At 44.5% G+C, this 15,156-nt stretch overlaps 1 protein-coding gene across 7 annotated transcripts in view; it reads left to right on the forward strand.

The window, feature by feature from the left end:
* Nucleotides 1-13,609, forward strand: part of TIAM1 (TIAM Rac1 associated GEF 1) — a 216,644-nt gene extending 203,035 nt beyond the window's left edge. For all 7 annotated transcript variants that reach the window (XM_075263432.1, XM_075263435.1, XM_075263433.1 and 4 more), the window contains 7 exons: nt 2,051-2,169; nt 3,645-3,753; nt 4,573-4,631; nt 5,057-5,159; nt 7,759-7,846; nt 7,975-8,147; nt 11,290-13,609. In XM_075263432.1, the coding sequence (XP_075119533.1) occupies nt 2,051-2,169; nt 3,645-3,753; nt 4,573-4,631; nt 5,057-5,159; nt 7,759-7,846; nt 7,975-8,147; nt 11,290-11,792 (1,154 nt within the window). In that variant the 3' untranslated portion in view covers nt 11,793-13,609. The remainder of the gene's footprint in view (nt 1-2,050; nt 2,170-3,644; nt 3,754-4,572; nt 4,632-5,056; nt 5,160-7,758; nt 7,847-7,974; nt 8,148-11,289) is intronic.
* The last annotated feature ends 1,547 nt before the right edge of the window (nt 13,610-15,156 follow it).

Genomic DNA, 15,156 nt, shown 5'->3' on the forward strand with positions numbered 1-15,156 from the left:
TGAGCCAGGAAGGCGCCTTGGGATGGAACTTGTGCATTGAGGTTCTTGGTTTTGTATTGATCTGTCCACCCAAGGGAACCCAAAGCAAAAAATCAGAATCTCTTCCTAGGACTTCCTAAATCTTAGGCGTGTAGAGCCTGATGCTTCTTGAACACGACCCCCATCCACTGTGGACTAAAGAAGTCATCTGGGCTGTTCCCGTATCCCTTGTATACCAGCTTTGCTGCACTTTGACCAATGGGGTTTGGGGACCAAACCAATTAGTCGCACCCTGGCAGACTGCACGGAGATGGTATATAATGGCACAAGGGATTTTACAGGCTTATTAATTGATGACCTATCCTTATCCATCAATTGAAGATCGGTGGGAGCCCATAGGCTGTTCACTTGAACGGAGCTGACCTGCAAACAGGCCACGTGATAGATGAATGTGATGCCACGTGGCCTGTGAAGCGGAAGTGACGTTCAGGGAGCTTCAGGCAGCTGATCCGGTGTTGGCCCCCTACTGATCTTCCATTGATTGACCTTAAGCCTGGAAAATTCCTTTAAACTTTGAGATCTCCTCTGGCTTTACTGCGGCCCAGTTAAAACAGCACCCTACTGGTTTAGTGTGGTACTGCAATCTCAGGGCGGAGCAACTCATTGAAATGCACAGCGCTGTTTTTGGAGAGAAAAAGGCTTACTTTACTTAGGCTAGGCCTGCGCAGGGACTTGGGTCACACAAATTGATCATTTCTCATTGCGTCATGAAATCTAATGGCTGCATCTATTGTAACGTCTCATTGCCATTACATTGACAAACCATGTTTGGTGGCCACCATGTAGCCCTGGCTTAATCGTGTACAGCCCCTTTAAGCATGATAGGAAAAAAAAACAAATAATCGGAATAAAGTTCAATACCCGACATGTACAGGTGGGGCTGATTTGGGCACAAATAAGTGGAACTTATTATTATTATTATTATTATTATTATATTGGAAATTCCTGTAAAAAAAAAAAAAATTTCGAAGTGAAGATTAATGGAACGGCCCGAAGTTTAGAAAATGGTTTATCGCTGAGTGACTCGTAAGAGCCCCCTGGTCATCCTCTGTCTGTGCTATTCAATATTACATTGGTTGAAGGAGTAATATATATATTTATTTTTTGGGGGGGGTTGGAGATGGCGAAAGGTCCAATGTCGTGTCCCCCACACACACACACACACTATTTCCATCCTTCAATAGCTGGTTCCGACAATTTTTTTTTTTGTCTAGCCCCCGCCATACCTGAGTAATCAGTGCTGTTTTTCAGAACCCAATATGCTAATTAGGCTTCCTACTGTCAGATGGGCAGTCTGACTACCTACTCCAGTCCAGGACAGCCCAGCTAACATTAGGAAGCCCAAGTAGCCTATTGGGTGCTGAGACTAACAAGTGATTGCTCAGGAACGGTGGGGACGAGAGCAAAAATTCCAACTGCTTCAGAAACAGTGGAGCAGCGTTTACTGAAACATGCAAACAGTTGAAGATGATGGTGAAGGTTCACCTTTAATGTGAAGACTGACCATTTACGAGAGTCTTATTTTTATAGATTTGACCATTGTTCGCTCTTTTCCGTGCTCCAGGTCACGGACATTGACCAATGCGTTGTCCGTCTAGGCCTGAATACAGGATGTTATGTAGTAATGGAGGTTGTGGGGGAAGGAAACATTTAGCGACTATTTTTGGAATCTTGTTATGTTAAAGGTGGATTTTTAGTATCTTGGTGGAGACTGTAGAGATGACAAGGTCGCAGGGTGTCTTGTAATTGCTCATCTGCTCTGGTTGGGAGCGATGCAAACAGTCACCGAATGTGAAACACGACGACCTTGACATCCCTCATGTTTATTAATGATCACTTAATATCTTCATTGCCGGCAGACACGGATTACACTGACAGTCAGGAGCTGTGAATCACTCACTAAACTTAGGAAGATTAAATGTACAAAGGGGCGACCCACACAGACGGGAACGATGGGATTTGTCTCTGAAGACGGAAATTTTATATGTCGTCTTCTCTGTTCTCTTCTCAGTGGCCATCAAGACCATGAATAAAGTGGCGAGTCACATCAATGAGATGCAGAAGATACACGAGGAGTACGGGGCCGTGTTCGATCAGCTCATAGCCGAGCAGACTGGAGAAATTAAAGAGGTACGCACCCTGAAAGCAGCATGGCAGTGGGGATCTGAGATGTAATATGATGCCCTTATTAAAGGGAGTGTGTCTGCAGTTTTTTTACCCCATTTAGAAGAGTGTTAGAGCAGCATAACACACATAGGGTATGGGCCTCCAGATGTTACAACTGAGAGATTCATGGTTTCAATGTTTTCAAAACCAGAAGTCACTTAAAGTGGCTCCCCCATATTCAGGGCCTGTACTCTGTGTCGAGGACCACCCGATCCCTCCCATCTGGCCTTGTTGAAGACTGTAGTCTGCAATAAGGGCACTGCTAGAACCTGAGTACTAGCAGTCATGGAGGTGAACGTTGTGTTTCATGTAATCTGTATGATCAAACTGCTAAGAGCTTCCCCTTCTTAAAGGGGTTTTCCAGGCTTATTAATTGATTACCTACCTTAGGATAGGTCATCCTAAGGCAGCGCTATTGCAAGTCCTTCCTCCCAACCGCGATCAGGCTACATAATCTACATCAGACCAAGCGAAGATCACTCCACACAGAGAACTAAATGATCCTGAAGTCTTCCTTCTTTCTTCTTCTGTTCCTTAGCTGCTATGGACTCCTAGTATATCTTCTCTTCTCAGCATATGTGTGTCTACTTCTGTAATATATTACTATGTCTTATCCTGTATCTGTATTACCAGGCTGCTGTAACATGCTGAAATTTCACCACTGTGGGACTATCAAAGAATTATCTTATCTTATATCTTCTGTTCTCAGCTTATGTGTGTCTACTTCTGTAATATATCACTGTGTATTATCATGTATCTGTATTACCAGGCTGCTGTAACATACTGAAATTTCACCACTGTGGGACTATCAAAGGATTATCTTATCAATATGTTTTTGGTGGAGGTCTGACACAGGGCTCCCCCACCAATCAACTGTTTGAAGAAACCTCAACATACCAAGCACAGCACCCTACATCATATAGCGGTTGTGCTTGCTATTACAGTTTGGCCCATTCACTTGATTGGGACTGAGCTGCAGTCAGGCCATGTGACTAATGAGCGTGATATGACTTGGCTTGTGAAGTGGAATCGGCACTCTCGGAGCACTGCTCCCACTTCAGTCGGTTGATCAGCGAGGGTCCCAAGTACTAGACCCTGCTGATCTTTGATGTCTGTTAACGAAGCCTGGAAAACCTCTTTAATTCTAGTTATATCTGCTGTAATAAATGGCCCCCAAAATATTGAACCCTATAATCCTATACAATAATACAGTGGACCCTTCCCCACCTGTCACTGACCAGAGGAAGGAAGATGAGAGTTCAGATCTCCTCAGGAATACAGCAGCCTCATAACTTGTATCGATGGCGTATCCTTAATTATGGACAATATCAGATTCAGATTGGTGTTGGTCCAGCACTCGGCACATCCACCATTTTGTGCAAACCTACTTTTACTATAGTAGAGAATTTCTTAGTAGCGGTGTCGTTGCTTTGTTACAGGTGGCGGATCTGTCCATGGGGGATTTATTACTACATAACACAGTGGTATGGCTCAATCCTCCAACATCACTGGGGAAGTGGAAGAAGGACCCTGAACTGGCGACTTTCGGTAAGTGGGTGGTGACGCTCAACCAGACACTTTGAGCTTTTTTTTTTTTAATGCCGTAACTATTTTACTGGTCTGTCTTTTAATTTGTACCACCAGTTATAAAGAATGAATAATACAGATTAATAAAAGAAACTTTGTAATATATCTTTTCAAAGAAATCGGTTTCCTTTTCCACTTTCATACTTTCTCCATATTACTCGATGAAGAGGGGAGTGGGTAGAAAAGAAACTCAAAAATTGCTGCTGTTCCACTTGGCTATTCCTTGCGTGTTTTTTTTTTTTTTTTTTTTAACACTACTAGGTTGTAGATAAGAAGCTAAGAGTGCACAGAATGAGGCAATAATTCAATGAATCAGCTTTCAGCAGCCTCCTACTCCTCCCCTCCCTTCTCCATAGAGCTCTGTGTGTGAGGCTGAAGATGGAGAAGGATATAATGCAAATAAGTAGTCAGATGGGTGATGAGCAGGAGAACAGCTTAATAGGTGGAGAAGGAATCTCCTTAATAAGACAATAGTCTTATAGTCACCTTCACTATTCATTTATGACACGTTGTTTATAACTGGAGGGAGACTTTACCTTTAACATCTTTTTTTTTTTCCATTGCACATAATTCTATATTCTTAAATAATTTTATTATATTGATTTTTTTAGTTTTTGATTAAATCTTTTGTATGTTAATCGCATAAAAAGTTGCATGAAGGTTAGATTCCCATCAGTTTTGGGGGTGTCAGGGCTAGACTATCCCCTCTTATTATATACAAACACCCTATCCATGGCTAACCATATAATTGTCCTCCTTATCTTACCTTTTATTTTCCAGTTTTTAAGACTGCCGTTGTGCTGGTCTACAAAGACAGCTCCAAGCAAAAGAAGAAGCTGGTAAGTTCTGACGGAGGACATCTTTAGGATAGGTCATCGCTATCAGATTAGTTGAGGTCCCAGCCCCGATACCCCCACCAATCAGCTGATTGAAGGAGCATAGCACTGCACATTTGGTAGTGGTCATGCCTGGTACTGCACCTCCATGCTATACAAGCGAATAGAACGAAGGTGTAATACCTGGCTCACCTTAGAAATATACAGGTTTAATGGGTTTTATGTAAATTATTGTGAAACAGTGCTCCACTTTCTGATTTGGGGGTACAAGGGAGCTCATGATCGGTGGAGGTTACAGCAGTCAGACCTCACTGATTTTAGTTATTCTTTAATCTACAAGATGGGGAGCATCTTGAAGTAACCAGAAAACTCCTTTTTATCCAGATATTAATGGACATGGCTTTTACATTTGGATATCTCTCTTCCAGGGTGGCTCACACCGAGCTTCTATGTTTGAGGACCGGGATCCATTTCGGTTTAGGCACATGATTCCTACAGAGGCGTTGCAGCTTCGAGCTCTGACTACATCAGGTACCAGAACTTTGTTCACATTTTGCAGTTTTTACTATGCTTTAAGCCTGCTTGACGTGACACACTGACATAGTGAGCACAGAGAGCCCGAGATCCCGACTATTATCAAGATTTCTGCTTGCAGTGAATGGAAACCTTTCCGTTTACATCCATCCTGATTGTATATAGCGGACATGTGCAGGGCACCTTCACATTGTCTTGTACTACCACTGGAGGTATACGCCAGGTCCGGGTGTTCCTCATGTTAATGGAGACATCAGATGTATGGCAATGTAAAGGCTCGGGTTATGTTCACAAGGAGTTTTTTGCAAGTTGAAAAATTCTGCTTCAGGAATTGGATTTTTTATTGTTTTACTCCAGCACACTGTATGGACCTGGAACTTCACTTTAACCCCTTCCTGACATCCGCCATACTAGTATGGCGCATGCCGGGTGTTTAACTATGACCGCCTGGTGTCTACTGTTTTATACAGTAGACCAGGGGCCCCCACCGCCAGTTGCAGACCAGTACCGGGCTGCGGGGCATGTTGCATCGGTCCGCGTACCGGCGGCGAGGAGTCAACAGCTGCTGTGTCCACAACACTGACGCTTGGTTGTTGCTTGTCGGGATAAGGTGAGCAAAGTGCGGGGTTGAGCCGGGACCCGCTGTATGTCCGGGATTCTAGTACTATGCAGGACATGCAGCGGGTCTTGGCTCCACCCCGCACTCGCTGACCAAACGTTGGGCAACTACATTACACGTCACTTGTCCCTGTGATGTAATGTAGCTGTAGTGCGGCTGTAGTGAAGTTAATAGCAGCATTAGGAGTGATATCCGTCATCAGTAGCCATCTTCATAACAGTGTCTGTCATCAATAAACTACACCTCCATGCTTAACCCCACCCCCAACCACGCCCCTTCCCGCCCCCACTGGGCCATAGAAAAATTGTCTTGCTAAAACTGGTCCCTGGTGAAAAAAAGGTTGGGGACCACTGCAGTAGACAACTGTAGCATTGTAATGCATTGCATTAGTTATCAGACCCCCTGGGGTTCAAGACCCCTAGGGGTTCTAATAAATGCAAAAAAAAAAAGTTTAAAAAAAAAAAGGGAAAAAAAATATATTAAATATATATATTAAAAGGTCAAATCACCCCCCTTTCCCTAGAACACATATAAAAGTAGTTAAAGAGGACCTTTCATCAGATTGGGCACATGCAGTTCTATATACTGCTGGAAAGCTGACAGTGCGCTGAATTCAGCGCACTATCGGCTTTCCCGATCTGTGCCCGGTGTAAAGCGCTATCGGTCCCGGTACCGTAGGGCTTTACAGTCAGAAGGGCGTTTCTGACACTTAGCCAGGGACGCCCTTCTGCCTCGCGGCGCCTATCATGCTGTACAGTGTGAGCGGGGAGGAACGCCCCCTCCCTCTGCTCACACAGCTCGTCCATAGACGAGTATTATCAGGAGGGGGCGTTCCTCCCCGCTCCACAGTACAGTGCAATAGGCGCTGCTGGGCAGAAGGGCGTCCCTGGCTAAGTGTCAGAAACGCCCTTCTGACTGTAAAGCCCTACGGTACCGGGACCGATAGCGCTTTACACCGGGCACAGATCGGGAAAGCCGATAGTGCGCTGAATTCAGCGCACTGTCGGCTTTCCAGCAGTATATAGAACTGCCTGTGCCCAATCTGATGAAAGGTCCTCTTTCAATACAGTGAAACACATACATGTTAGGTATCTCCGTGTCCAAAATCGCCCGCTCTACAAAGCTATAAAAATATTTTTTCCTGTACGGTAAACGCCATAGCAGCAAAAAGTCAATAGTGCCACACTGCTGGGTTTTTTTCACAGTTTTGCTTCTGATAAAAATTTTAATAAAAAGTGATCAAAGCAATAGCAATTCCCCAAAATGGTAGAACTGAAACGTACACCCGGTCCCGCAGAAAAAGGATGCCCTAGACATCTCCATACACGGAAATATAAAAAAGTTACGGCTGTCGGAATATGGCGACTTTTAGAAAAAAAACATTTTTAACACAGTTTTGGATTTTTTTAAAGAGGTTAAAATGTTATTAAAACCCTATAAATTTGGTATCCCCAGAATCGTACCAAAACACATAATACAGGGGACATGTCATTTTGTCTGCACAGTGAACGCCATAGAACCGAAGCCCGTAAGAAAATCTCAGAAATGCATTTTTTTCTTCAAATCCCCCCATTCAGAATTATTTTCCAGTTTCCCAGTACATTATACAGAATAATTAATGGCGGCATCATGAAGAAAAATTTGTCCCGCAAACATTAAGACCTCATATGGCTCTGGGAGCAGAGAAATAAAAAAGTTATGGGGTTTAGAAGGAGGGGAGTCAAAAACGAAATAAGCCGTCGGCTGGAAGGGGTTAAAAAGAAAACAAAAAAACCCCACCAGCGTCCTGGGCAAAAGCTGCATCAAAAAAATGGCAAAAAGCTGCATCACATTTTTTCCACCACTCATTAATTTCAATGATTTTTTTCAAGGTGGCGTCCACTTGATGCTAGGTCCTGTTGCTCCTGTTGCCTGAAGTGACTGGACTGCCTTAGTAGCAGTGAAGGATTTTTACAATATTTCTTTTTTTCTTTGTAGATGCTGAGACCAATTCCGTCTGTGAAATTGTCCATGTTAAATCTGAATCTGAAGGGAGACCGGAGCGGGCGTTCCACTTATGTTGCAGGTGATTGTGTGGTGTGGGATACATTGAGAACGGGGTAATATGGGCATCAGTGGTGGGTTTTTGGGGCGAGCTACTGTCTGTACATGTGAATGATCTGCTTCTACGTGTCTTCTGGTCTGCTCCTGCAGTTCTCCAGACAGTAAGAAGGAGTTCCTGAGGGCCGTGCACTCCATCCTACGAGACAAGCACAGGAGACAGCTGCTCAAGACCGAGAGCTTACCCAACTCCCAGCAATACGTCCCATTCGGAGGGAAGAGGTTGTGTGCACTGAAGGGCGCTCGTCCTGCCATGAACAGAGCAGGTAGCTATAATGGCGCATTTATTCATTGCTTCAGATCTAAATAAGTATTAAAGGGATTTTCCAGCCCCAAATCCTCCTTCATACTGATGACCTAGCTGCTAGACAACAGACAGCATATGGCACCTATAGAAGTATTAGAAGCAACACTGCAATTCCCTGGAACCACCACTGTGCAGTGGATGGGGCTACTGAGCTGCTTTTATGAACAGATTAGCTGTGCTAGCAGCCTTTGGGTAAGGAGTCCTTAGGATAGGTCATCAATATCAGCTAGGGGAGTATCCAACACCCACTCAGATCAGTTGATACAGGGAGACCCCCCCCCCCCCCCCCAGTATTCTACAGTGGACTGAGCCAGGAGCAGACAGGTCCGTCCACTGTGCAGTGGCTTTTTCTAATTCCCCCATCTCAGTGCTCTTTGCAGCAGCAACCTACTACTATCGTAACACAGTGGACATGGCCATCTACCTCTGGCTCCATCCACTGTAGAGATCTGGGGCCTCCCCGGTTCAACTGATCGGTGGTGGTGCTACATGTCTGGTTCATACCATCCTCTCCATGGGTACTGTCATTTTAGCAGTTAAAGGGGCAGAACCAGTCCTGTTGCTCTTTGGGAGCAATGTGCAATAGGTTCTGCCTTCTTTACATAGAAATCCATGTGGTGGCTTATAAGACCACGACTTTAGAGAGGGTAAAAAAGGGTACAAAGGTCTAGTTTAACAAACATGTTCAAGGTATATATTGATAACCTGTCCTTAAGATAGAGGATCAATCTAGTTCGACACCAAGCACCGTCACAGATCAGCTGCTTGAAGATTCCACAGAATTCGGGTGAGGGCTGTGGCCACTTTGCAGCTGTACATAGAATAGGGTCTGTGCTTGATATTCCAGCTAAGCCCCATTCACATCAATGAGACTGAGATATTGCGTTACAACATGGAGTCATTGGCGGAGGAGAAAGTCATGCTGTCATGCAAATGTTTGTCCCCGCCAATCACGTCTTGATGACCTATCCTTAGGACAGACCATCTATATATAAGTCCTGGAACAACCCCATACATTTGTACATAGTGCATAGTAGAGAGGCCTCGGTATAGTATACCCAATGTGTGTAGCTTGTGCGGTTTTAGTTCATGTCAGCTGTCACATTGTTGAATATAAAAATCAGCGTGAAAGCGTTAAAAGCGGATAAATTAGTTTATTTGCATACACGAGCAGAGTTGGCAGCGGTTATGTAACGTGAATCATCGAAGGTCACGCGCACGGTGCCAGCAGTCATTAACAGGAAACTGCCTGATGAGCGAAACGTTCTGGAGGGTTTTGTTCTCCGTATCAAAAATAGAGGCGGCTCTACACGCTCTTTCATTAAGTGGACAGCCGGTGCCGCGTGCCAAGTTAGCACATTACTAGATATCGCAGGTCTGCTGTGCGGCGGAAACCCTTATTCTTGTGGGTGCCATTGAGCCCATCGAGCAGAAGGATCTCCCCTCCAATTGACACCATCGACCTCCATTTTGGTAAGGTCTAAGATGATTGGGCGTTGTCTGATTTGCATTGGTCCTCGTGCAGTCACAATCCTTGGGGCTACTTGAAATCCATGCGGCCATCAATCCTCATCAGGGACAAAAAATCTGCTGGCGCTTTTCCCTTTGATCCATATTCACATCTCAGAAAACAATATTCAATATTCAGTCAGAGATTTCCCGATGCTGCTCGGCCCTGCATCAACTTTTTATAAATCCTCTGTTGTTCCCATTGACACCACGGAGCATTTATGTGTCCATTGTCCTAAAGGGTCATGTGACAAGCAAATATTGGGCCGGCCTGCCTCTAGAGGTCTAACCATGTGGTAAATTTTTGATAATGGGCCCCCTCCTCCCTTTTCTGTCTCTGATCTAACACTTGGATTTCAATATTAGAGACTTGAAACTACTTACTAAAATATTCTCTAAACCTTACATGTTGTTTTTGTTCTGATTTTTCTGGCATTAAAAAACATAATTAATTTCCAATTCCTGATAAACCGAATCTCTAAGTAATGTCACCAATGGCTCCAGTGCGGCCAAACTAAAAATAAATCCGCTTTTAATATAGTCTGAATTAAAATTCCCCTAGCACTTTGTATACAACTCCTGCACTGCAGATAGATAGGTTACTGTCACCAGAACCAGCATATCACCCCAGCACTGCAGATAGATAGGTTACTGTCACCAGAACCAGCATATCACCCCAGCACTGCAGATAGATAGGTTAGCGTCACCAGAACCAGTATATCACCCCAGCCCTGCAGATAGATAGGTTAGTGTCACCAGAACCAGCATATCACCCCAGCCCTGCAGATAGATAGGTTAGTGTCACCAGAACCAGCATATCCCCCCAGCCCTGCAGATAGATAGGTTAGTGTCACCAGACCCAGTATATCACCCCAGCCCTGCAGATAGATAGGTTAGTGTCACCAGAACCAGCATATCCCCCCAGCCCTGCAGATAGATAGGTTACTGTCACCAGAACCAGTATATCACCCCAGCCCTGCAGATAGATAGGTTAGTGTCACCAGACCCAGCATATCACCCCAGCCCTGCAGATAGATAGGTTAGTGTCACCGGAACCAGTATATCACCCCAGCCCTGCAGATAGATAGGTTAGTGTCACCAGAACCAGCATATCACCCCAGCCCTGCAGATAGATAGGTTACTATCACCAGAACCAGCATATCCCCCCAGCCCTGCAGATAGATAGGTTAGTGTCACTATCTGAATCAAAACGTCTTCCCCTTGTAAATCACTGCCTCTGTGGCTGAGAAATTGCCCTTTTTGTGAATATGTAAATGAGATCTTTGGAACACTGAGGGCATCACCATTGCTCAAAAGTGGTAAGAGGTAACGCTCTCATTTCTCTGTAGAGTTCATTGGTATGTTAAGAGGAAAAAGGTGATTTCCCTGTAATGGAGGCAGCAATTCCCAAGGGTAAACTCAGTTCCATTCGGGTTACCCTAACCTATCTACATATCTGCGGCTGGGTTCTGCTGACTCTCCCTTTACTGTAGGTTCCTAGAACCCACCTCTACCTTTTTCGCCTTTACATATTAGAAGTTTTACGTTCCTGTGCAGTCCTTCTTACTGTTCTCTCTTCGTTTCTGTTTCAGTCTCCGCACCCAGCAGGTCTCTTGCACGAAGGAGACGCCTTGTAAGGAATCGATTTACCATAGACTCAGACTCTGTCTACTCAACCAGCCCCGACAAGGAATCTGAAACAGAGACTGAGCCTAAACCTCCACAGCAGACACACAGCAGCGGCGACACGGACCGCTGGGTGGAGGAACAGTTTGATCTCGCTCAATACGAAGAACAAGAAGATGTTAAAGAGACGGACATACTCAGCAGCGACGACGAATACTGCGAGTCTATAAAAGGTGGCTCCATGGAGAAAGATCTAAGCGACCAACTAGAGGCCACCTCCATATCCAATAACCCACTGAATAGCATTGTCCAGAACACCATGAGCACTCATGCCTCCCGTATGACTCAGCTGAAGAAGCAGACTGCGTTTTCGGGAATGAATGGCAGCATCGAGAGCACCACGGAAGAAGTCATATGGGTGAAACGAGAAGACTTTGTGCCTGCCAGGAAACTAAACACAGAAATCTGAAGCTGTCACTTATTATGCTATAAAAGGGTCCGAGCAGGTGACGGTTTTACCCCTCCATGCACTGTGGATTCGTGTTCCTCTAGACTGCACACTTGCACACATACACAACATTGGCAGCTAAAAACCGGCCACCGAGCCGCAACTGGTTACAATAAAGCAAATGCAAAATCCTGTTACACGAGTCCCCTCCTCCAGGTTGGGGGGGGAAGGAGGAGGCCGGGCTGCTTCTTCTTCTTCTTCTTCTTCTTCTTCTTCTTCTTCTTCTTCTTTTTATTTATTCTAAAAAAAAAAAATTAATCAGGGTTGGACAGAAAGGGTAATGTACAAAATATGGAGGTATGACGAGAGGCGACGCCTTGAGTCGCGTACAAAGAGCGCACAAACTGGTCAAAAGATTTGTGTCGTGACGATCACTCCTTTGTCCCCAGCGCCTTCCCCTGGTTTCCGATATTGCCGTGTTTCTCCTTCTTTGCCCCCCATCATCGTTACGCTTCGGTAGCTTTGTATTTTTTAAGAAAGTGTTTCTTGGAGGATAGTTTTGGAATTTCCGTTGCAAAACTGCTACTTCCCCCTCCCCCCATTTTGCTGGTTATTTCAGTCATGTACTGATTTTACATTAATTATGACGAAAAAAGTGAAAAAAAAAAAAAAATTGTAACCATGCCAAACTCTTCCCACGTACACAGATGCAAAACTTGAAGAAAAAAAGAAAAAAGTCTAAAGTTCTGTATATCTAATTTTTTTTGTTTTATTTTTTTAATTTATACCTTTTTAAAATTCAGGGACACCAAGGGATACGGGGGCATTTTACATTGTAAACCTACAGATGATCTAATCTTTCATAGAGAATAGGACACACTAGTTTTGTACGCATATATATATTTAATAAAGAGAGTCTCCCAGATGAGGACGTCCGTAGATCTACATCGAGCATATCCTGAAATTTTTTTATTTTATTTTTTTTTCTACGCTTAAATCGTACTTGGATTCGAGTAGCAACGCGCCACTTTGAGCCTGACCACTTCATGGACCATTCCAGTGCCCTTCGCTCACGTTACGTTCCCACTTTCCAAACTTTTTCTCACTTGACCAATTTTTTCTTCCCCTCCTCCACCAGACGACATGACGGCCCAGCATCTCCTCTATTTTTTTAAAAAAATATATCCGAATCCTATCTCTGTTGTGAGAGACTTTGACACCATTGTGTTGTGCGGAGTTTGACATCTTCATGTTGTGATTCCTTGGTGGAAATAGCTACTTAATATCTTATGGGCCGGAGGAAGCCATGGGAAAATCAAAAAATATCATGACCCGAGGGTCACCGGCCCAGTAAGATTTTAAGGCCCAATGTACATGACGCTAGCTATGGTTCCATTGTGACGTGTACGAGTGAGGACGTGACTTTGCTATAACTGCCGCTTTGCAATCCTAGTACATCTTATTTTTGGTTGGTGTGACGGTGAATTTTGCAATCCATGAGCAAAGCTTTTGAGAAAAAAAAACGTATATATAAAAAAAAAAAGATCTTTTCCTTCGTAAATCTATTGTTCGATGCCATCTGCGGTCCACTTGTGTGCGCCCCCCAATTCAATATTCGGAGGTGAACAGTCCTGTGGTGTACTGTAACCAAGCAGAATATGGTCAATTGTGAAAAACTGGAAAGTCCGGTGCTTGACTAGGTACCAGTGTATGTACATACTGTCATGACATGTCGATGTCAGATGTTCTTATATATTTCTTTTATAAGCTGAAAGAAGGTCTATTTTTATGTTTTTAGGTCTATGAATGAAAAGTTGTAAATGCTTGTCAAACAATAAAAAAAAAAATATGATGATATCGGACTCTCTGCTTCAGTGGAACAGTGAAATAATTTTTGACTACTTTTTGAGAAACTTAAAAAAAAAAAAAAAAAATTGGTGGTATTCCAGATTTTTTGACATATGCCTACACCAGGGGTGCTCACACTGTGTTAGCATGTGAGCTGCTTTATAACATGGCAAAGTCGAAAGATCTACTACCCACTTCGTGGGGGTGGGGCTGGGCATGTGGGCGGGCCCAGGCGGAGCGTGAAAGCAGGAGACAGCGGCGTTCTGTGGCCGCCCAGGGATCCTCGCTGTCTGCTTGTTCACAGCGCAGGCTGAGAGTTATCTCTGGGCACTGGCAGGCCAGGCTGGGCTGCGGCAGCCCTGCCTGCCAGTGTCCGTAGATGACTCTCAGCCTGCGCTGTGAACAAGCAGCACCCCGGCTCCCTCCATCCCTAAGAGCGGCCTGCAAGTGTCTGGAGTTCTTGTTCACAGCGCAGGCTGAGAGTCGACTCTCAGCCTGCACTGTGAACAAGCAGACACCGGGGATCCCTGGATGCATCCTGTGATCGACCCATACGTCCATTGCGATCGACCGGTAGATCGTGATTGACGTATTGGGCACCCCTGGCCTACACCTTCTTGTATGGCTCACCCTTGAATCAGTAAAAAGGCACAAAAAATGTACAGAAAGGAACACACTGGTCACAAAATCTGATAACACCCTTCAGCAGACAAACCCTGGCCCATAAACTTGAACATTCTGCTGACTGTATAGAACACAGATTCCCAACAGGGTTGCCTTGGAAACATGTGGGTGTGATTGTGAAGGTAACCACATGCTTTCATACAATATTTGTTCTCTTAGGAAGTTTTTTCTTTTGGTAAAAAGTATTTTATAGGGGTTCCCCCAGGAATTTGTTTTTCTCCTAAAGGGGTGCCCCAAGTCTGAAAATGTTGGGAAACACTGATGGCACATGAAAATATATTGAAAGACACAGGCGCATATTTGTGTATGACAAAATTTGATCCGACACCCTTCAGCAGACACTCTGGCCTCAATCCCAAGCATGTAGGCTGGAGCCTACTGCTGAAGGTATGATAGGAGCAAATGAGCTGTACTTAAAGGCCCAGGCAGGTATGTGCTAATGCATGGCCATCAGATCTGATAGGAGACCTTTCAGCAGACACTCGTGGTACAATCAGCAGCACATAGACTGGAATAATAGGAGCACATACAATTGAATCGAAAAACAGGTATGTCTTAATGGAGTGTAAAAAAAAAAAATCTGACAAGACCCTTCAGCAGACTCTCGGGACACAAACCTCATTCTGTGTTACCACATTCTAGAGACCTACGGAGTTCCTTTTTTTTACCTGAAGTCTTCTGAATGAGGGAGAAGGTGAAACTGTTGTGGTCAGATAATACACAATATGGACAATAATGGGAAAGTTAGAGCACAGACCCCACCAAGAAACCAATCAACCCAACGAAAATAAATGAAGGTGAAGTGAGCCTGCCCTTCATGTTCCTCCACCATCTATAGAATTGGGTCCCCTGT

This window comes from Leptodactylus fuscus, chromosome 2 (genome assembly GCF_031893055.1).
Source record: "Leptodactylus fuscus isolate aLepFus1 chromosome 2, aLepFus1.hap2, whole genome shotgun sequence".
Taxonomy (NCBI): Eukaryota; Metazoa; Chordata; class Amphibia; order Anura; family Leptodactylidae; genus Leptodactylus; species Leptodactylus fuscus.